The sequence below is a fragment of the Pristiophorus japonicus genome, chromosome 19 (assembly GCF_044704955.1).
Source record: "Pristiophorus japonicus isolate sPriJap1 chromosome 19, sPriJap1.hap1, whole genome shotgun sequence".
Taxonomy (NCBI): Eukaryota; Metazoa; Chordata; class Chondrichthyes; family Pristiophoridae; genus Pristiophorus; species Pristiophorus japonicus.
Window position 1 is genome coordinate 3,887,149 of NC_091995.1, and position 24,086 is coordinate 3,911,234.

General features: G+C 47.1%; 1 protein-coding gene and 1 pseudogene across 4 annotated transcripts in view; both read right to left on the reverse strand.

Annotated features, from left to right (window-relative positions):
- The window catches only part of LOC139229628 (zinc-binding protein A33-like), a 143,984-nt gene continuing 119,898 nt past the window's right edge, over positions 1-24,086 (reverse strand). For 3 of the 4 annotated variants that reach the window (XM_070861140.1, XM_070861142.1, XM_070861139.1), the window contains 8 exons: positions 23,682-23,708; positions 22,277-22,303; positions 17,201-17,227; positions 16,346-16,372; positions 16,156-16,182; positions 15,448-15,474; positions 12,557-12,583; positions 1-3,309 (listed from right to left, as the gene is read on the reverse strand). In XM_070861140.1, coding sequence (XP_070717241.1) covers positions 2,777-3,309; positions 12,557-12,583; positions 15,448-15,474; positions 16,156-16,182; positions 16,346-16,372; positions 17,201-17,227; positions 22,277-22,303; positions 23,682-23,708 — 722 coding nt within the window. In that variant the 3' untranslated portion in view covers positions 1-2,776. The remainder of the gene's footprint in view (positions 3,310-12,556; positions 12,584-15,447; positions 15,475-16,155; positions 16,183-16,345; positions 16,373-17,200; positions 17,228-22,276; positions 22,304-23,681; positions 23,709-24,086) is intronic. The other variant, XM_070861141.1, reaches the window with a different exon arrangement.
- Positions 2,497-2,731, reverse strand: LOC139230786 (U2 spliceosomal RNA; annotated as a pseudogene).

The window sequence follows — 24,086 nt, forward strand, 5'->3', positions numbered from 1 at the left end:
TTTATTGATATACAGGGTGATTACAATTATCGAAGTCTTAATAGATTTCGAGTTTACTTTAGTTGAGAAAATAGTTTTACAATATTTACATCAATTATGATGAAAGTAATTGACATGCAAAAAGGAGACACAACGAACCACGACATTCAGTAAATGGGTGAAAACAAAGTGTGATCCAATAGTGGGAGCAGGGTTTGAAATCCTTACCATTTACCTGTTTAAAGAGAGCAAAGCAAATAAAAAATACCAGAGAGCTGGTCTGTATAATCACAGTTTCCTGATAATATTTTCATTACTGACTCCGAGGTGAATCATGAAATGTAGTTTCTAAAACTACCAGAGAACAACACTTTGTAAATGCATTGGAGACTGTAAGGGAGATTTCAGTCCAGCTTAGAGGGCAGCACAGCGCAGACTGGGAGATCCCCATGTGTGGAGTGCAGCGTGCACCGTGGCACAGTAAGCAGAGCACCAGCACAGCCAGTACAAAGCCAGTTTATAATGTGGCTTTCTTTGTAGAAGTCCCTCAACCACACTTTCCCCGCCTCTCCTCCCGAAGGCACTAACTGGAGGCTCGGGAACAGCAGGGCTGGGCTCAGTTGTGTCCTCACCTGATGGTCACATCCTGCAGGAGGAGTCACTGGATAGTCCCCGGGCTGGGGCTCTTTTCTCGAGAAAGGAGAAGGCTGAGGGGTGACCTGATAGAGGTCTTTAAAATGATGAAAGGTTAGGGTGGACGTACAGGAGATATTTCCACTTGCTGGGTAGACCAGGATTAGGGGCCATAAATATAAGATAGTCACCAATAAATCCAACAGGGAATTCAGGAGAAACTTATTTACCCAGAGAGTGCTGAGAATGTGGAACTCGCTCCCCTCTAACAACCGTAGTATCCCCAGTTAACTCAGTACAGGCTGGGGCCCTCCCAGCTCTGCACGGCTCAGTACCACACACACAAGGCTGAGCATTTACCCACTGAGCCATCCGGGCCACACACGGGGAATTCTAAACTCTAAACTGTAATCAAATAGTAGCAACTGATCCAATCAGCACAGAGAGACGTCACAATCATCTCCTCTCTCTCTCTCTCGAAATAAACTTTAATGGAACCTCGACCGTATGCAATGATGGAGGGGACCCCCAATAAAGAGTGGAAATGGGTGGATAATCCAGGACCCCATACTGACACTGACACTGAGTTTTTTAACCTTTGGTTTATTTTGATTCCATAATCAAGTCCCAGTGTCTGCACACAAGATATTTCCATTATAAATGTAAAACGCATTACCTTCAAATAGAGTGTTGGCAACCTGACACTGCTGGTCTCAGACATGAAACTCATTCCCCTGGTGTCCTGAATTGGCCTCAATACAGGAACAGTAAATTCCATCCGGTACTGGCCATCCACATAACAACTACTTATCCTATTTATTCATTTTATTCAAACCCAGCCTGACTCCCACTAGCTTTCTTGTAGATTACCGAGATCCCGATGTAAATTTTTAGATCATTCACCAAAATACCCACCAACGTACCATGTCAGCTTTGTAAATAAGGGCATGTTCCATTGCCCAACTCCTCCAGATCCATCAACTGATTGCAGAAGGAATGTTGGCCAGGACATGGGTAAACTGCCTGCCCTTATTTGAATAGTGTCTCCTGATCTTTAACATCCAGTTGAACAGGCACACAGGGTATCCAACAACACAACTGAAAGATGGTGCTTCTAAATAACAGTGACTGCACTTCACTGCGCTGTGACGTGTTTTGGGATGACTTGAGATCCTGAAGGACCGATATGAATGCAAGCTCCTTCCTTCTGATTGTTTCAGTATTGCACAGGAGTGTCAGCTCAGGTTATGTACTCAGAAAGGTGAGGGACTTTAATCACAGCTTTCCAGGTCCCTGTTTATTTTACGTCCTTCTTTCTGATCCAATTATCTTTCAGTTCTGAAGAAAGGTCTTGTCTGAATTGTCAAATCAGCCGAGTGTTTCTGCATTTTTTGGTATTTCCGCAGTACTGCTTTACACCAGCAGGTGGTGATATTGCACTGTAAAACTTTACAGAGCTTTGTACAGCTCGCCATCACCATCTCCTGGCTGAAAGCGGCACTACAATGGCCTGAAAGGGACGTTAAACACTCTGGGGTGAATCTTTACTTCGACCATGGGAACAACTCGGGTGTTAGCGGATCGGCCGCCAGTTTTACAGACCACACGGAAGGAAAAGTGAACATTTCGTCCTTTAAACCGAAGATGACCAAACTCCCGGTGTTTTTGAGGAGAGACAGTTTGTGTATTTCCCATCACCAATGGTGCGTGGTGCTGAATACCTGAGGAATGTGCTCATTGTCAGAGCACAACTTAGACCTGCTTTTTTTTTTTATAAATTCGTAGCCAATCGTTTCCAATTCTTTGTCAAATCACAAACGCCAGAGGTCACCTTGCACCTGTCAAGGATCACTCTGCGCCAATGCTCTTAGCCAAAAGGCCTAGAGCCACTGCACCGTTCCTGGAAGTACTGCAATACCAGGTTCGTGCCATGGAGGTGGATGGGTCAGGTCCCCCACACACCTCCGTGGAGGTGGATGGGTCAACCCTCCCCACCCACCTCCTGTTTCCAAAAATGCAAGCATATACCTTCCTGACCAGGGAGAAACCACCATGAGGTCATGGTGGCTGGTCGGAAACGGTACTACACTTGATCTTAGCCAAAAGGCCGAGAAGTCATTGTGAGGTCATGGATGTCGCGGGCCGGTCCGAGGCCCCGCCCCTTTTACAGACCCGGATCGGAACCGGAGCAGATTCTCAGCCACTTGTTCACATCCCCAGTCCAGAAGAAAGGATAAAGTTTCTCCGTGAATTTATTCCCAGTGAAGGTGTGGAGATGGGACTTGGTGTCCGCGCTGTAAAATAAAACTGTCCCGGACTCGTAACTGAGATAAACTCCCACCTTCTCGGGGATCTGACCGGCAGGGAGAGGGGATGGAGGGGAGGAGTTTACCTTAAACTGATCAAAGTACCGCCCGATGGTCCACAATCCATTCTCTGGCCTCAGTGTGACTCCTCCCTTCCTCCCCACAGACTCTGCGGCTACTCCCAGACTCCACCACCGATTCCCCTCCACCTCCACCTCCCAGTAATGTCTCCCCGATGTGAATCCCTCCGATCCCAGCACACAGAGCCGGGCTGTAAACCTCTTCTCAGTGTCAGGGAGATTCCTCCAGGTCCCGGTCAGTCTCACACTCTTCAGATCCTCAGACACCTCGAGCCATCGATGCGCTGTTTCCACATCCAGGGTCACAGAGACTGGGAGAAAAAGCAGAGAGTTAGAGAGATTCGCCGGGAATCGGGGGGAGAGACTCGCCGGGGATCGGGGGGAGAGATTCTCTCCCCGAGATCCCCCTTTCTGACCGAGTTCGCGTTTCTCTACAGGAGAAGAGAGCCGCCCCGAGGGGAGGAAACGAGGATCTGAGAACACCGGGACTTCCAGTGAGGGAGGTCACAGCTTCTGAAAATATCAAACATTACACCCACCCGCCTCAGCACTGTGGTATTTCGTGAGGCTATAAAAAAATGAATACAAGCTGGAACTGGAACCTCACTGTGCCACGAAACACTGTTCACAGTTTAATACACCACAAAGTGGGGTTATACACCTTCCATTCTCAGCAACAAGAACAACTTGTATTTATATAGCGCCTTTAATGTAGTAACACATCCAAAGGCGCTTCACAGGAATGTTATAATACAAACATTTGACACTGAGCCACATAAGAAGAAATTACAGCAGATGACCAAAAGGTCAAAGAGGCAGGATTTAAGGAGCATCTTAAAGGAGGATAGAGCAGTAGAGAGGTGGAGAGGTTGAACCAGACTGTTCATAATGTTGGTGTCATATTTGACCCTGAAATGAGCTTTCAACCAGATGTCCGCAGCATAACCAAGACCGCCTATTTTCACTCGTACTAATTTCCGTTCACCCATCACGCCTTTGCTTGCTGACCTATATTGGCTCCCGGTTAATCAATGCTTCGATTTGAAAATTCTCATCCTTATTTTCAAATCCATCCAAGGTGTCACTCCTCCCTATCTCTGTAATCTTTTCCAGCCCACAACTCCTCCCCTCCCCTCTCATGCTCTCCCGAGATGTCTGCGCTCCTCAAATTCTGCCCTCTTGAGCATCCCTGATTAGAATTGCTCAATCATTGGTGGCCGTGCCTTCTGTTTTTGGGCCCCAAGCTCTGAAACTCCCTGCCTAAACCTCTCCGCCTCTCTCCCTCTCTTTCTTTCTATAAGACGCTCTTTAAAACCGACCTCTTTCACCTGCGTAATTTTGAAGTGTGATTCTCGGTGTCAATTTGTTTATCTCACAATACTTCTGTGAAGCGTGTTGGGATGTTTCACTAAGTTAAAGGCGCTATATAAATACAAGTTGTTGTTTGTGTGTGAGTGTGTTTGTGTGTAAGGGTTCCTAAAGGTAGACAAGTCACCTGGTCCGGATGGGATACATCCTAGGTTACTGCGGGAAGTAAGGGTGGAAATTGCAGAGGCTCTGGCTACAATCTTCCAATTCTCGTTGGATCTGGGGTTAGTGCCAGAGGACTGGCAGATTTCAAATGTTACACTGCTGTTTTAAATAGAGGAGGCCAGTCAACCTAACGTCGGTGGTGGAGAAACTTATAGAGACAATAATCTCAGACAAAATGAATTGGCCTTTGGATAATATGGGTTAATAAATGAAAGTCAGCACGGATTTGTTAAAGGCAAATCATGTTTGACTAACTTGATCGAGTTTTTTGATTAAGTAACAGAGAGAGTTGATGAAGGTAGTGTGATTGATGTGTATATAGACTTTCAAAACACACAAGAGACTTCTTAGCAAAGTTAAACCTCACGGGATTAAAGGGACAGTGGCAGCGTGGATATAAAATTGGCGAAGGGACAGGAAGGAGAGAGTAGTGGTGAACGGTTGTTTTTCAGACTGGAGGGAATTAGACAGTGGTGGTCCCCAGGGGTCCTTATTAACACTGCTCTGTTTGATATATATTAATGACCTGGACTTGGGTATACAGGGCATAATTTCACAGTTTTCAGATGATACAAACTCTGTAAATGTCGTAAACAATGAGGAGGATAGTAACAGACCTCAGGAAGACATAGACAGCCTGGTGAAATGGTGAAACAAATGATAGACGTAATTTAACGCAGAGACGTGTGTAATGATACATTTTGGTAGGAGGAATGAGGAAAGGCAATATGAACTAAATGGTAAAATTTTAAAGGGGGTGCAGGAATAATGGGACCTGAGGGTATGTACACAAATCTTTGCAGGTGGTACAACAAATTGAGAAGGCTGTTAAAGAAAGCATATGGTATCCTTGGCTTTATTAATGGAGGAAGAGAGTACACAATTGAGAGTGAGTTGGACAGGCTGCTAAGAGAGGGCATAATATTGCCTGTTGAATTCAGTTACTGGGCAAGCCCCATCATCCCTGTCCTTAAAGCGGATGGCTCGGTCAGGATTTGTGCCGACTGCAAGGCCACCATCAACCGAGTATCATTACAGGGCCAATACCCGCTTCCGAGAGCGGAGGACCTTTTTGCCACGCTGGCAGGTGGAAAGCTGTTCAGCAAGTTGGACCTCACTTCAGCCTACATGACCCAGGAACAGGCCGAAGAATCCAAGCTACTAACCACCATCACTACGCACAAGGGGCTATTTGTTTACAACAGGTGTCCGTTTGGCATTCGTTCAGCAGCCGCTATCTTCCAGAGGAACATGGAAAGCTTGCTTAAATCTATTCCTGGCACAATCGTATTCCAAGATGACATCCTAATCACGAGTCGAGACACCGAGGAACACCTCCACAACCTGGAGGAGTTGCTACGCCGACTGGACCGAGTAGGCTTGCAACTAAAGAAGCCCAAGTGTGTGTTTTTGGCCTCAGAGGTCGGGTTTTCGGGCAGGAGGGTTGCCGCAGACGGGATCCGGCCTACCGAATCCAAAACGGGGGCGTCCGTCATGTGCCCCGGCCCGGCAACACATCGGAGTTGTGGTCATTCCTGGGACTCTTGAACTACTTCGGGAACTTTCTGCCAAACTAAAGTACATTGTTGGAGACACTACGCGTGCTCCTGTGTAAGGGATGCGAATGGTTTTGGGGGGACTGTCAAGAACGGGCTTTCAATCTGGCGCGGAACCTGCTTTGTTCTAATAAGTTGTTGACTCTGTACAACCCTTGTAAGAAACTGGAGTTAACGTGTGATGCATCATCCTATGGGGTTGGGTGTGTGTTGCAGCAGAGTACTGATGAGGGCCAACTACAACCTGTGGCCTATGCCTCCAGGTCACTATCCCAGGCAGAACGGGGATATGGGATGGTTGAAAAGGAAGCACTCGCATGTGTCTTTGGGGTAAAAAAGATGCACCAGTACCTTTTTGGCAGAAGGTTCAAGTTAGAAACGGACCACAGTCCGTTAACATCGCTGTTGTCCGACAGCCAAGGCTGTCAATGCCAATGCGTCACCTCGCATACAGTGATGGGCTCTCACGCTGGCTGCGTATGATTACACCATACGGCACCGGCCAGGCACCGGAAATTGCGCTGATGCGCTCAGCAGGCTCCCACTGGTGACCACTGAGGGGGCAGCGGAGCAAAGCACGGAGATGGTCATGGCCGTTGAGGCTTTCGACACTGCAGGCTCCCCCATCACAACCCGCCAGATCAAAATATGGACCAATAGAGATCCCCTCCTGTCACTGATAAAGAAATGTGTCCTGACTGGGGATTGGGCGTCTGCACACAGGGCGTGCCCCGAGGAGATCAGATCGTTTCACAGATGGATGGATGAGCTCTCCATCCAAGCCGACTGCCTACAATGGGGCAGCTGGGTAGTCACGCCCCAGAAAGGAAGGGAAACATTCATCAGGAAACTCCACAGCGAGCACCCAGGCATCGTGCTAATGAAGGCCATTGCCTGGTCACATGTATGGTGGCCGGGAATTGACTCAGACCCGAACACTGTGTTCGCAGGTGCACGACGTGTGCCCAGCTGGGAAATGCCTCTAGTGTGGCACCCCTCAGCCCGTGGCCCTGGCTCAACAAGCCATGGTCACGCATTCATGTAGACTACACGGGCCCGTTTATGGGAAAAATATTCCTGATTGTTGTCGATGCATACTTGAAATGGATCGAGTGCATCATGTTGAATTGGTGCACGACATCCACCACTGTGGAGAGTCTGTGCACAGTATTTGTGACCCACGGCTTGCTAGACATCCTGGTTAGCGACAATGGCCCGTGCTTTACTTGCTATGAATTCCAGGAGTTTATGTCGGGTAATGGCATCAAACAGGTCAGGACAGCGCCGTTCAAGCCGGCTTCCAATGGCCAGGTGGAATGTGCGGTTCAAATCATAAATCAGGGCATGCTCCGGATTCAAGGACCCTCTCTTTACTACAGCCTATTGCACCTCCTGCTGGCCTATAGGTCCCGCCCGCATTCGCTCACGGGAGACCCGTCCGCGGAACTACTCATGAAACACACACTTAAAATGCAGCTGTCCCTCATTTATCCTGCTCTGTCGGACATTGTTGAGGGCAAGCACCAGTCCCAAATCGAGTGCCATGATCGCAACTCAGTGGGGAGATGCATAGAAATTAATGACCCTGTATTCATTCTCAATCACGCATTGGGACCTAAGTGGCTTGAGGGCACTGTAATAGGCAAAGAAGGGAATAGGGTCATAGTGGTCAGACTAAACAATGGGCAGATATGCCGCAAACATCTGGACCAGGTAAGAAAAAGGTTCAGCATGGACACTGAGGAACCTGAAATAGACCATGGGATAGCAACCACACCACTGCCAGTGAACGAGCAACAAGGACATTCAACAGCATGCACAGTCCCTGTGGCCAGCCCGGACAGGCCGGAACCAACTAGGCGACAGGGACGCGTGCCACGGCCCAACCACCAGAGCCACAACTGCGGCGCTCCACGAGAGAGCGTCGACCGCCTGAAAGACTCAATCTTTGACCCAAAGACATTAGGGGGGAGGTGATGTCATGTTTGTAACCTTCACATAACTGTAACCAATATGGAACAACACTGTGCACTGTGTACAACTGTGAAATACACACCTTGACCACAGGGGGTGAACTTGTGGGAGACACTCCTCACCTGGTCAGCCAGGTACTTAAAGGGAGGTTCCACGCAGGCTCAGCACTCCTTGGTCCTGGGAATAACATTGCAGGTCATGAGTGACCTTGTCTGCAGTATATGCCTCGTGTGACTTTATAATACAGTGCAGAGACACTACATTATCCTTAGAGCAGAGAATGTTAAGAGGAGATTTGATAGAGGTGTTAATATCATTAATGCTTTGATAGAGTAAATAAGGAGATACTGTCTCCAATGACAGAAGGGTTGGTAACCAGAGGACACAGATTTAAGGTGATTGGCAAAAGAACCAGAGGTGACATGAGGAAACACTTTTTCACAGCGAGTTGTTGTGATCGGGAATGCGCTGCCTGAAAGGGCGGTGGAAGCAGATTCAGTGGTAACATTCCAGAGAGAAATGGAGAAAGAATTGAAGGGAAATAATTACAAAGCTACGGAGAAGGAGCAGGGACTGGGATTAATTGGATAGATCGACCAAAGAGCTGGCTCAGGCACGATGGGCCGAATACCCTCCTTCTGTGCTGTATCATTCAATTATCACAAAAATAAGCATTTTATTAAGTGTCCAGCCCTTCACCTGTAAGTAATCTGATTTCAATTCACTGAAAATGACTTTAAAAAATGTTCTGAACCATTTATTGGTTCATCGGTGTACAGAAGTCAGTTTTAGTAAATTACGTATTTTTTTAATATTTAAAAACTTTTGAAACGTGCCTACTAGTGCCTGTACCCCTAAAAACAGTTCAATTTGAAGAGCCTCCTCAAACAGGCACAATGGGCAGAAACCCGCCATGCTCATTATCCCGATCTGGGGGCGTGGCCAGGTTTATAGGCGGGTCGATAAATGGTACAACACACAAAAGCTCAGAGGGACTTGGACTTCTCGCTTCAACCAGCGGAAGGAGATGAGAACTACACGCTTACAACTTTTCCTGATAAGTCCTCCCATTAGTATCTGTCTGTACCAGTGTAAGGATCCAGAGAAATTCCCATTACAGATTCCCACTGCAACAACAACTTGTATTTATATATCACCTTTAATGGAGCAAAAATGTCCCAGGGTGCTTCTCACGAGTATTGCAAGAAAAACACAGTTTTTTTGGCACCGAGCCAGATAAGAAGAAATTACGGCAGATGACTAAAAGTTTGTTCAAAGACGGAGGTTTTAAGGAGCGGGTTGAAGGAGGAAAGTGAGGTGGAGAGGCGGAGAGGTTTAGGGAGGGAGTTCCAGAGCTTGGGGCCCAGGCAGCTGAAGGCACGGCCACCAATGTTTGAGCAGTTAAATTCAGAGATGGCCAAGAGGGCAGAATGTGAGGAGTGCAGATATTTTGGGGGTTGTGAGGCTGAAGGAGGTTAAAGAGATAGGGGGGGTCGAGGCCATGGAGGGATTTGTAAACGAGGATGAGAATTTTTCAATCAATCCATTGTTAAACTGGGAGCCAATGTAGGTGAGCGAGCACAGGGTGGTGAGTGAGTGGGATTTGGTGCGAGTTGGATGCCTGAGTTTTGGATTAGAATGTGGGAGGACAGCCAGGAGTGATTTGGAGTAGTCAAGTCCACAGGTAACAAAGGTGTGGAGGAGACTTTCAGCAGCAGATCAGCTGAGGCAGGGGCGGAGGCGGACGATATTACGGAGTGGAAATAAGCGGTTTTAGTTACGCTGCGGATGTAGAAACATATAAGAACATAAGAACATAAGGAATAGGAGCAGAAGTGGGCCATATGGCCCCTCGAGCCTGCTCCGCCATTTAATACGATCATGGCTGATCTGATCATGGACTCAGGTCCACTTCCCTGCCTGCTCCCCATAACCCCTTATTCCCGTATCGGTTAAGAAACTGTCTATCTCTGTCTTAAATCGACTCAATGTCCCAGCTTCCACAGCTCTCTGAGGCAGCGAATTCCACAGATTTACAACCCTCAGAGAAGAAATTCATCCTCATCTCAGTTTTAAAAGGGCGGCCCCTTATTCTAAGATTATGCCCCTAGTTCTAGTCTCCCCTATCATTGGAAACATCCTCTCTGCATCCACCTTGTCAAGCCCCCTCATAACCTTACACGTTTATATAAGATCACCTCTCAGTCTTCTGAATGCCAATGAATAGAGACCCAACCTACTGAACCTTTCCTCATAAGTCAACCCCCTCATCTCCGGGATTAACTTAGTGAACCTTCTCTGAACTGACTCCAAAGCAAGTATATCCTTTATTAAATATGAAAGCCAAAAGTGTACGCAGGATTCCAGGTGTGGCCTCACCAATACCCTGTATAACTGTGGGAAGATTACGTTGCTTTTATATTCCATCCCCTTTGCAATAAAAGCCAAGATTTCATTGGCCTTCCTGATCACCTGCTGTACCTACATACTTATCGTTTGTGTTTCACACACAAGTACCCCCAGGTCCCGCTGTACTGCAGCACTTTGCAACTTTTCTCCATTTAAATAATAACTTGCTCTTTGATTTTTTTCTACCAAAGTGCACAACCTCACACTTTCCAACACTATATTCCATCTGCCAAACTTTTGCCCACTCACTTAGCCTGTCTATATCCTTTTGCAGAAGGTTTGTGTCCTCCTCACACATTGCTTTTCTTCCCATCTTTGTATCATCAGCAAACTTGGCGACGTTACACTCGGTCCCTTCTTCCAAGTCATTAATATAGATTGTAAATAGTTGGGGTCCCAGCACTGACCCCTGTGGCATCCCACTAGTTACTGATTGCCAACCCAAGAATGAACCATTTATTTTCACTCTCTGTTTTCTGTTTGTGAGCCAATCCTCTATCTATGCTAATATATTACCACCAACTCCGTGAACTTTTATCTTGTGCAGTAACCTTTTATGTGGCACCTTGTCAAATGCCTTCTGGCAGTCCAAACACACCATATCCACTGGTTTTGCTTTGTCCACCCTGTTCGTTACATCATCAAAGAATTCCAGCAAATTTGTCAAACATGACTTTCCCTTCATAAATCCATGCTGACTCTGCCTGACTGAATTTTGCTTTTCCAAATGTCCTGCTACTATTCTATTAATAATGGACTCCAACATCTTCCCAACCACAGATGTTAAGTCTAACTGATCTGTAGTTTCCTGCTTTTAGTCTGCCTCCTTTTTTAAATAGGAGCATTACATTTGCAGTTTTCCAATCTGCTGGGATGTACCCAGAATCAGGAAATTTTGGTAAATTACAACCAATGCATCCACTATCCTTGCCGCTACTTCTCTTAAGACCCTAGGATGAAGCCATCAGGTCCAGAGGATTTATCTGCCTTTAGTCCCATTATCTTACTGAATACCAGCTCCTTAGTGATTGTGATTGTGTTAAGTTCCTCCCCCACTATAGCCCCTTGACGATCCACTGTTGGGATATTTTTAGTGTCCTCTACCGTAAGGACAGATATAAAATATTTGTTCAGAGTTTCTGCCATCTCCATGTTCCCCATTACTAATTCCCCGGTCTCGTCCTCAAAGGGACGAACATTTACTTTAGTCACTCTTTTCCTTTTTCTATACGTATACAAACTCTTGCGATCTGTTTTTAGATTTCATGCTAGTTTACTTTCATAGTCTATCTTCCCTTTCTTAATCATTTTTTTTAGTTATTCTTTGCTGGCTTTTAAAAGCTTCCCAATCTTCTGTCCTCCCACTAGTTTTGGCCACTTGTAAGTCCTTGTTTTTAATTGGATACCATCCTTTATTTCTTTAGTTAATTACGGATAGATATCTTTTCTTTTACACACTTTCCTCCTCACTGTAATATATTTTTCTTGAGCGTTGTGAAATATCTCCTTAAATGTACGCCAGTTTTCATCAACCATCCTACATTTTAGGTGCAGGCTCGAAGGGCCGAATGGCCGACTCCTGCACCTATTTTCTATTTTCCATGTTAATCTATTTTCCCACTCCACTTCAGCCAACTCTGCCCTCATATCTTTATTTATAATGGTCATTCGAAAGTCATGGGCAAGTACGTACCCAACTTCCTAATCTTGATAGGCGAGGCTAGAGTTAGATATAGAGTAAAGCTCTCTCTACACTGTCCCATCAAACACTCCCAGGGCAGGTACAGCACGGTTTAGATACAGAGTAAAGCTCCCTCTACACTGTCCCATCAAACACTCCCAGGGCAGGTACAGCACAGGTTAGAAACAGAGTAAATCTCCCTCTACACTGTCCCATCAAACACTCCCAGGGCAGGTATTTTCCCATTAACAGTGAACCAGGTAACCCAATAGCACCAGGAGCTAACACAGAACAATGTGCCCAATGTTTAGTAATTCATGAACACACAATCCCTATTAAAAATCTAGTCGATCACAACCTGAAGCCCCAATCCCAACATACGGAATTTTGTGAATAATCACTTACCAAACTTTTGCCGCAGTTTCTCACATTCTGGACAGAAAAGGAGATGGGAGAGAAAATTGTAATACATGGTCCAAGGCAGTTTATTACAATTACATTAATTATAGCAGAAATTGAACTCAAAAGCTGAGCATCATAAGAATTAGGAGCAGGAGTCGGCCCAACGGCCCCTCGAGCATCCTCCGCCATTCAATAAGATCATGGCTGTTCTTCTACCTCAGCTCTACTTTCTCGCCCCATCCCCATATCCCTCGATTCCCCCAGAGTCCAAAAATCTGTCTATCTCAGCCTTGAATATATTTAGAGACTCAGCATCCACAGCCCTCTGGGATAGAGAATTACAAAGATTCACAACTCTCCGAGTGAAGAAATTCCTCCTCATCTTGTTTTAAATGGCTGACCCCTTATCCTGAGACTGTGCCCCCTAGTTCGAGAGGCGTTGCTGCATCAGAGATTTTTTTTTTAAATATTGTAAAAATAACCTATTCCAAAGATAGTATTTTCTTTTAAGTAATTGTTATACTGAAGGACCTCGTGTGGCATGGCATGTTGCACTGTGCCACCATGCATAATGTATTATTCTGCTGCTCAGGTGAAGTTATATCCCTCCAAGGCCAGAACTTCAATTTGCAGCGAAGTAAACACTGGGTGAAGATCACAAGTTGGGGTTTAAGTGTGTCTTATACCGAGAACCCTCAGAGAATTTCAGACTCCTGTGTCAAACGGCCGACAGGTTTTTTTGGTAAGTGCGACTCTGTAAGCTTGCCGACTGACGCCACACCGAGCCACGATCAATAAATAACTCCTGGCTCCCCGTGCAATCCCACTCCCTTCAGCCACGGAGGTGGAGGACGGGGATGGGGGAGGGGCATGTTGGCGCGGAACAAACCCAACCCGCACGTCAAGTTTCCCCCAGTGGTGTTTCATCGTGTCGATTATCACCGCTGAGGGTTTTTACCAGAAACCTTTTCAATTCCAGCTCCGGGATCTGTTCCGGTCCGGGAGGAAAATTCTCAGCGCAGCAGATTCTCGGGGACCCCATCCGAGTATCAGCGTTTGATAAAACTGAACAACTCACGTTGAAGAATTGTCTGCAATCATAGAAATTTACAGCACGGAAGGAGGCCATTTCGGCCCATCGTGTCCACGCCGGCCGACCAAGAGCTATCCAGTCTAATCCCACATTCCAGCTCTTGGTCCATAGTCCTGTAGGCTACGGCACTTCAAGTGGCCATCCAAGTACTTTTACATAAGAGACATAAGAAATAGGAGCAGGAGCCGGCCATTCAGCCCCTCGAGCCTGCTCCACCATTCAATTAGGTCATGGCTGATCTGATCATGGACTCAGCTCCACTTCCCTGCCCACTCACCATAATCCTTTACTCCCTTATCACTCAAAAATCTGTCTATCTCCGCCTTAAATATATTCAATGACCCAGCCTCCACAGCTCTGTGAGGCAGAGAATTCCACAGATTTACAACCCTCAGAGAAGAAATTTCTCCTCATCTCAGTTTTAAATGTGGTGAGGGTTTCTGCCTCTACCACCCTTTCTGGCAGTGAGTTCCAGACTCCTCCACCCTCTGGGTGAAGAAATTTCCCCTCAATACCTCCTACCAATTTCTTTAAATCTCTGTCTCCTGATTGTTGACCCCTCTGCCAAGGGAAACAGATCCTTCTTATCCACCTCATAATTTTATACACCTCAGCAACGTCTCCTCTCAGCCTCCTCTGTACCAAAGAAAATATACCAGCTTATCCAATCTGTCCTCATAGCTAAAATTCTCCAAATTCTACCCAGTAGCCGGGCCACTTTATTCGTGGTAAGCAGCGCTGTTATAACTGGTTTCTATGGTGATGGTTATGGTTATGGTATTTCTCCAGCGACTTGAGGTGTCTACTGTACATGGTCCATGCCTCTGAGTCATACAGGAGGGCGGGTATTACTACAGCCCTGTAGACCATGAGCTTGGTGGTAGATTTGAGTGCCTGGTCTTCGAACACTCTCTTCCTCAGGTGGCCGAAGGCTGTGCTGGCACACTGGAGGCGGTGTTGAATCTCCTCATCAATGTTTTTGTTGATAAAAGGCTCCCGAGATATAGGAAATGGTTCACGTTCTCCAGGGCCGTGGCATGGATCTTGATGACTCGGGGGCAGTGCTGTGCGGCGAGGACAGGTTGGTGGAGGCGATGCCTCCGCAAGATCCTACAAATCCCCTGGGAGGACAGATGCGCCAACATTCACGTCCTCAAGCAAGCCAATATCCCCAGCATTGAAGCACTGACCACACTTGATTAGCTCCGCTGGGCAGGCCACATTGTATGCATGCCACACACGAGACTCCCAAATCAAGTGCTCTAATCGGAACTCTTTCATGGCAAACGAGCCAAGGGTGGGCAGAGGAAACATTACAAGGACACCCTCAAAGCCTCCCTGATAAAGTGCGGCATCCCCACTGACACCTGGGAGTGCCTGGTCAAAGACCACCCTGAGTGGAGGAAGTGCATCCGGGAGGGCACTGAGCACTTTGAATCTCATCGCTGAGTGCATGCAGAAATCAAGCGCAGGCAACGGAAGGAACACGTGGCAAACCTGTCCCACTCTTCCCTACCCTCAGCAACTATCTGTCCCACCTATGGCAGGGACTGTGACTCTTGTATTGGACTGCTCAGCCACCTAAGGGCTCACTCTAAGAGTGGAATCAAGTCTTCCTCGATTCCGAGGGACTGCCTATGATGATGATAACATGGTTATGGGACATCGCCTGGTACAGATGGCTATAAGCATGGGTGGTACAAGTGGTAGTGTCTGTACCTTTTGATTTAAATGGTGTTAAGACTGTATGACACACAACGGAAATGTTACAGTGCGAACTCAGAGCGTGCTCACACCTCACCTGATTTCCTCACTTCTTTAACTTTTGCTGAAACAGACAAACAAATATAAAGTGTGAGACAGGGCTGTCAGCGGCCATACAGGCTCTAGTCCTACACGCTCCCCCCGCCCCCCCAGACTGATAGAGAAGGCCCAAGACCTACACCCAGAGCCACCTGATGCCAGGCCCCTCACGGTGTGCAAGATCAGCCCCAGGGGAGTTCCGATAGGGTTGGGCAGGAGAGGGGGCTCGGGCATTGCCTGCCAGCAATGCAGCGATTGTGTTGCTGCACAATTGTCCTGATCCCCTTCCAGTGATGGATCCCTACCGGCAGGGATTTCTTAGGTCTATGTCTTCATTACCTAGGGCATCTCCCTCTCTGTCCCACTTACCCAGGGTATCTCCCTCTCAGTGTCCCCTTACCCAGGGGAATCTCCCTCTCTGTGACCCCCTTACCCAGGGTATCTCCCTCTCCGTGTCGCACTTACCCAGGGTATCTCCCTCTCTGTATCCCCGTGAACCACGACATCTCCCCTCTCCGTGTCCTCCTTACCCAGGGTATCTCCCTCTCTTTGCCGCCCTTACCCGGGTATCTCCCTCTCTGTTTCCCCTTACCCGGGGTATCTCCCTCACTGTGTCCCCTTTACCCAGGTTTCTCCCTCTCCGTGACCATCTTATCCAGCCACCCATGGGAGATCTGCCCCGTTACCCACGCATCTATTTTCTTACCTATCTCCTTGCGTAGGTTTTCATACTCTGAAAGAAAGGAGAAAGCGGTCAGTTAAATGAGGCACGATTTCCATTTGATTTGCTTTGGGCTGTTGACCGGATGTCCGACACCACATCTGGCCCCTCCGACCCGCTGTGAGATCCATGGAAACGTGGCAAGAAGCACATCGTGAGCCTTTCCGTCACTTACCTCCTTCCATCTTTAATTTCTCTTGCCCTGCAAGTAGAAAATAAAATCCGTGTTAGAAATGGTGGCAAATGATCATGAAAAAATTGTGTAGCACCCCGTTCGAGTCATTAACTCCGTTACCGCCCCCTGGAGGCGCTAACTGGAGGCCAATTTCTCCCCCGTTGTCCTTCTGTAGCTCCTGACTCAGTGTCAGACTGCCTCGGGGTGTCTTAAAGTTATTGTTGTAATGTGGGAAACACAGCAGTCACTGTGCGCACAACCAGCTCCCACTAACAGCAGGCTGTAGTGACACTCGCCCTCCTGTATGGCTCAGAGACTTGGACCATATACAGTAGACACCTCAACCTGCTGGAGAAATACCACCAGCAACCAGAGACTGTAATTCCCGTATTGGAATGTACAGCCACCTGAGAACTCACTTGTGGAGTGGAAGCAAGTCTTGCTCGGTTTCGAGGGACTGCCTATGAAGATGACGAACAGCAATGAAATAAATGAGCAGATGAATCACTTTCGCTCGTGTGGGTTGAAAAAGACGGAAAAAGAACTGCATTTCTGTAGCGCCTCACACAGCAGCAGAAAGACCCAAAGCGCTTTATCTCTGATGTTCTTCTGCACTTAATTGGTTGTGAAGCGCTTTGGGACGTCCGGAAGTCGTGAAATATGCAAGTTCTTTCTTCCCTTTCTGATTGTACAAACTATTGGGAGATCCACGGTGAGCCAATCAATGTGTTACATCTCTGGTCCCCAGTTACAGTCCACGAGCATTCTTCCCGCACACTTCATTACTGCATTTCAACCAACCCTGGGTGTCCAGTCACCATCAGATCGAGCTCTCCATTATTAACGGGTACTCACCGATTTCAATCCGTAGCTTTACATTTTCTGCAACACATCAAAAAAACATTTATCATCAGCACTGCTTTATTCCTCACCGCAACTGCTATCTGCTACCGCGCACTGGGATTTCTCCCGAAACAATTCACCCTCTCCCGCTGGCTCAGCCAGTAGTATATAGAAATAGGTATGGTGCGGTAGCATAGAGATTATGTTACTGGACTAGTAATCCAGAAGCCTGGACTAATACAAGAACATAATAAATAGGAGCAGGAGTAGGCCATTTCACCCCTCGAGCCTGCTCCACCATTCAATAAGATCATGGCTGATCTGATCCTAGGCTGGGCTCCACTTCCCTGCCCGCTCCCCATAACCCTTTATTCCCTTATCGCTCAAAAATCTGTCTATCTCCGCCTTAAATATATTCAATGACTCAGCCTCCACAGCTCTCTGGGGCAGAGAATTCCACAAATTTACAACCCTCTGAGAGAAGAAATTCCTCCTCATCTCAGTTTTAAATGGGCGGCCCCTTATCTGAGATCATGTCCCTTAGTTTTAGTTTCCCCTATGAGTGGAAATATGATTTCTGCATCCACCTTGTCGAGCCCCCTCAGAATCCTATACGTTTCAATAGGATCACCTCTCATTCTTCAAAAGTCCAATGAGTATCTGCTACTCCAACCTACTCAACGTTTCTTCATAAGATAACCCCCTCACCTCAGGAATCAACCTAGTGAACATTCTCTGAACTCCCTCCAATGCAAGTATATCCTTCCTTAAATACGGAGACTAAAAATGTACGCGGTACTCCAGGTGTGGCCTCACCTCACCAATATCATGTACAGTTGTAGTATGACTTCCCTATTTTTATACTCCACCCCCTTGCAATTCCATTTGGCAAGGCTCACATTTCAATAATGGCCATGTGGAACGAGGTAGAGGGCCTGTGGTGCAAAACAGGGACCAGCAAGGAGAACCTTCACCCTCTGTGGGCAGCGCCAGCACCCAGACTCAATTCCCATCGTGTGCGTGATCGAGGGAGAGGGAGAGGCGGAGGGAGGGAGAGAAGGTGTGAGAGTGGGGGAGGAACGGAGAGTGAGGGAGAGAGAGAGAAAGACAAAGAGAGAGAGAGCAGAGAGAGCGTTAGCGAGAGACAAAGAGAGAGAGATAGAGAGAGATAGAGAGAGAGAGAGAGAGAGAGAGGGGGTCGGAGAGAGAGAGAGGGGGTGGTAGGAGTGAGGGAGACAGAGAGGGAGACAGAGAGGGAGAGAGAGGGAGAGAGCAGAGATAAAGAGAAAGAGCAGCTGAAGTCACGGCCACCGATGTGTGAGCAGTTAAAATCAGAGATGGCTAAGAAGGCAGCATTTGAGGAGTACAGATATTTTGGGGATTGTGAGGCTGAAGGAGGTTAAAGAGATAGGGAGGGTCGAGGCCATGGAGGGATTTGTAAACAAGGATGAGAATTATTAAATCAATCCATTGTTTAACTGGGAGCCAATGTAGGTCGGCGAGCACAGGGTGGTGTGTCAGTGGGACTTGGTGCGAGTTAGGACATGGGCTGCTGAGTTTTGGATTACCTCCAGTTTAGAATGTGGGAGGACAGCCAGGAGCGCGTTGGAATTGTCAAGTCTCGAGGTACCAAAGGCGTGGATGAGGGTTTCAGCAGCAGATGAGCTGAGGCAGGGGCAGAGACGGGCGATGGTACGGAGCGGAAATAGGCGGTTTTAGTTATGTTGCGGATAAAAGAACATATAAGAACATAAGAACAAAAGAAATAGGAGCAGGATTAGGCCATACAGCCCCTCGAGCCTGCTCCGCCATTTCATACAATCATGGCTGATCCGATCAGGGACTCAGGTCCACTTCCCTGCCCACTCCCCATAACCTTATCGGTTAAGACACTGTCTTTCTCTGTCTTAAATCGACTCAATAATCCAGCTTCCACAGCTCTCGGAGGCAGCAAATGCCACAGGTTCACAACCCTCTGAGAGAAGAAATTCCTCCTCATCTCAGTTTTAAATGGGCAACGCGTTATTCTAAGATTATGCCACCTAGTTCTAGTCTCCCCTATCAGTGGAAGCATCCTCTCTGCCTCCACCTTTTCAAGCCCCCTCATAATCTTATACGTTTCAATAAGATCACCTCTCATTCTGCTGAATTCCAATGAGTAGAGGCCCAACCTATTCAACCTTTCCTCATAAGTCAACCCCCTCATTTCCGGAATCAACCTAGTGAACCTTCTCTGAACTGTCTCCAAAGCAAGTATATCCTTTCGTAAATATGGAAACCAAACTGTACGCAGTATTCCAGGTGTGGCCTCACCAATACACTGTATAACTGTTCCAAGGCGTACTTGCTTTTATACTCCATCCCCTTAGCAATAAAGGTCAAGATTCCATTGGCCTTCCTGATCACTTGTTGTACCTGCACACTAACCTTTTGTGTTTCATGCACAAGTACCCTCGGGTCATGCTGTACTGCAGCATTTTGCAATTTTTCGCCATTTATGTAATAACTTGCTCTTTGATTTTTTTTCTGCCAAAGTGCATGACCTCACACTTTCCAACATTATACTCCATCTACCAAATCTTTGCCCACTCACTTAGCCTTTCTATGTCATTTTGCAGATTTTTTTGTGTCCTCCTCACACATCGCTTTTCCTCCCATCTTTTTATTGTCAGCAAACTTGGCTATTTTACACTTGGTCCCTTCTTCCAAGTCATTATAGATTGTAAATAGTTGAGGTCCCAGCACTGATCCCTGCAGCACCCCACTAGTTACTGATTGCCAAACCAAGAATGAACCATTTATCCCGACTCTCTCTTTTCTGTTAGTTAGCCAATCCTCTATCCATGCTAATATATTGCCCCCAACCGCGTAAACTTTTATCTTGTGTAGTAACCTTTTATATGGCACCTTATCAAATGCCTTCAGGAAGTCTAAATACACCACATCCACTGGTTCCCCTTGATCCACTCTTTTCGTTACATCCTCAAAGAACTCCAGCAAATTTGTCAAATATGACTTCCCCTTCATAAATCCATGCTGGCTCTGCCTTACTGAATTAGGTTTTACCAAATGTCCTGCTACTGCTTCTTTAATAATGGACTCCAACATTTTCCCAACCCCAGATTTTAGGCTAACTGGTCTAAAATGTCCTGCTTTTTGTCTGCTTCATTTTTTAAATAGGGGCGTTACATTTGCAGTTTTCCAATCTGCTGGGACCACCCCAGAATCCAGGGAATTTTGGTAAATTACCACCAATGCATCTATTATCCTTGCCGCTACTTCTCAAGACCCGAGGATGCAAGCCATCAGGTCCAAGGTATTTAGCCATCTTTAGTCCCATTATCTTACTAAGTACCACCTCCTTAGTGATTGTGATTGTGTTAAGTTCCTCCCCTCTATTGCCCCTTGACTATCCACTGTTGGGATATTTTTAGTGTCATCTACCGTAGGACTGATATAAAATATTTGTTCAGAGTTCCTGCCATCTCCATGTTCCCCATTACTAATTCCCCGGTCTTGTCCTCTAAGGGACCAACATTGACTTTAGCCACTCTTTACCTTTTTATATACCTATAGAAACTCTTGCTATCTGTTGATATATTTCGTGCTAATTTGCGTTCATAGTCAATCTTTCCTTTCTTAATCATTTTTTTAATCATTCTTGACTGGCTTTTAAAAGCTTCCCAATCTTCTGTCCTCCCACTAATTTTGGCCACATTGCATGCCCTTGTTTGTAAATTGGATACTGTCCTTTATTTCTTTAGTTAGCCACGGATCGTTATCTTTTCTTTTACACTCTTTCCTCCTCACTGGAATATATTTTTCTTGAGAGTTGTGAAATATCTCCTTAAATGTACGCCACTGTTCATCAACCGTCCTACATTTTAATCTATTTTCCCAGTCAAATTTAGCCAACTCTACCCTCATACCTTTGTAGTCTCCTTTATTTAAGCTTAGTACGCTGGTTTCAGATCCAACTTTCTCACCCTCCATCTGAATTTGAAATTCAACCATGCTGTGATCACTCATTCCAAGGGGATCCTTTACAAGGAGATTGTTTATTAATCCAGTCTCATGGATGTTCTGTTCATGGACTCAGCTCCACTTTCCTGTCCGTTTCCCATAACCCTTTATTCCCTTGTCGCTCAAATTCTGTCTATCTCCACCTTAAATATATTCACTGACCCAGCCTCCACTGTTCTCTGGGGCAGACAATTCCACAGGTTCACGACCCTTTGAGAGAAGAAATTTCTCCTCATCTCAGTTTTAAATGGGCAGCCCCTTATTCTGAGACTACGCCCCCTAGTTTTAGTTTCCCGTGAGTGGAAACATCCTCTCTGCATCCAACTTGTCGAGCCCCCTCATTATCACAGATATTTCGATAAGTAAGTGACCACACCCTGCAGGTGTGGGACCAGCGGTGGGAAACAGAAGGGGTGGTCAGCACCAACTGAACCGAGGGAGTGAGCCCCGACCCATTGAACAGATGGCCCGTGCCCGCTCTTACACAGGCTGCGAGCTGCCCACCTCCTTCTGCATCAGGAGGCACCAACCCAAAGCCCAAGGCCACCACCAGCACAGGCATCAGCCCCCGCGGGGAAAGAGGCATCTCTCAGCTCCCCCCTCAATCCACCCCTCTCCCCCCTCAATCCCCCCCTCCCCCGCAGAGCACGGTGCGCGACACAGTAACCCGAGACCAAATAGCTATAAGCCAGAAAAACCTGCTCAATCCCCACCCTCTCCTGCTATGGGTTGCCAACCTTCCAGGATTGCCCCTGGAGTCTCCGGGAATTACAATCAGTCTCCTGGATGCTGTAGCTTGTAAAACCCGGGGAGAACAGAATCATAAGAGGCATCAAGAAGAATGGAGCAGTTTCTCCCAGCACTTTGAGTTCATTTGGTCTAAAAATCTGGGCGATGGGGAAGAAATGCTGTTCGATTGGGTGATTGGGGGAGGGGCGGGTTGGAGGCAGGAGGTCATGTGATGAAACCTCCAGGAATCCATCCAACCAGAGTTGGCGAGCTTGCTCCCCACCCTGCAAAGCTCAAGACATCCCATTCCCTCAGTGCTGCAGGGCTCCCACATACCTGTTTTGAGGCCATTTCGCTCGGTTTCTGTGAAAGGAAAGAAAATAGAGACGTCAAGCCGCACAACTTTCTGGAACGAGACCCCGCTGTGCGCAGCTTCCTGACCCCCAACAGCCACTGAGCTCCCCACCCCCATCTATCGGGCCCAGGAACACCCTACCCAATGCAGGGAGAGGAGGCATTGGCTCGCAGGGTTTCCATGGAGATATATGGGAGGGCCATCCTTCCCCACCCGAGGACCAATGACGTGCCTAGCATGAGCCAGACCTGTTCGGCCCCAATGTTGGATTAGCCGGTCCACCACAGAAGGTTCTGCACCTGCATTACTGAGCAATTCATTCTGGAATCTCCCCCACCCCCCACAGAGACCCATATTATCCAACACCCTCCACCCCTCCAGGAAGATAGTCACATGGTGCTCACTATCATGGTGAAGGCAATGCTCCCGGATTTAATCTACCACCGACCCTTCCAGCATCAATCAAATCTCTGAAACACAGTAACTCCCCAGAAACCCCTGCTCACACCACATCCCAGCACCTCAGGCTTTGGGTGCAGGTCTAGATCTGGCCCGTGAACGCCTCTCACCATTACCTGGCCGAGCATCGTCGCTCTGCCTCCATCAGCTCTCTTCCATCACCAATTGAATCATTTGGTGCCCATCAGGGTGAGGGATCTTAGTGCTGGGGAATGGAAAACTTTCCACTTCAGGCACCCAACAGGTAAATGTCGGAGATTATCTCGGAAGCACTTCCCGGGATTTAAATTATTTACAATGGTCGTCCGAAAGTCATGGGCAAGTATATACCTGACTTCCTAATCTTGATAGGCGAGGCTAGAGTTAGATACAGAGTAAAGCTCCCTCTACACTGTCCCATCAAACACTCCCAGGGCAGGTACTGCATGGATTAGATACAGGGTAAAGCTCCCTCTACACTGTCCCATCAAACACTCCCAGGGCAGGAACAGCACGGGGTTAGATACAGAGTAAAGCTCCCTCTACACTGTCTCATCAAACACTCCCAGAGCAAGTACAGCACGGGATGAGATACAGAGTAAAGCTCCCTTTACACTGTCCCTTCAAACACGCCCAGGGCAGGTATAGCATGGATTAGAAACAGGGTAAAGCTCCCTCTACACTGTCCCATCAAACACTCCCAGGGCAGGTACAGCACGGGATGAGATACAGAGTAAAGCTCCCTCTACACTGTCCCATCAAACACTCCCAGGGCAGGTATTTTCCCATTAACAATGAACCAGGTAACCTAATAGCACCAGGAGCTAACGCAGAACAATCTGCCCAATCTTTAGTAATTCATGAACACACAATCCCTATTAAAAATCTAGTCGATCACAAACTGAAGCCCCAATCCCAACATGCTGGATTGTGTGAATAATCACTTACCAAACTTTTTCCGCAGTTTCTCACATTCTGGACAGAAAAGGAGATGGGAGAGAAAATTGTAATACATGGTCAAAGGCTGTTTATTACAATTACATTAATTATAGCAGAAATTGAACTCAAAAGCTGAGCATCATAAGAATTAGGAGCAGGAGTCGGCCCAGCGGCCCCTCGAGCATCCTCTGCCATTCAATAAGATCATGGCTGATCTTCTACCTCAGCTCTACTTTCCCGCCCCATCCCCATATCCCTCGATTCCTCCAGAGTCCAAGAATCTGTCTATCTCAGCCTTGAATATATTTAGAGACTCAGCGTCCACAACCCTCTGGGATAGAGAATTGCAAAGATTCACAACTCTCCGAGTGAAGAAATTCCTCCTCATCTCGTTTTAAATGGCTGACCCCTTAT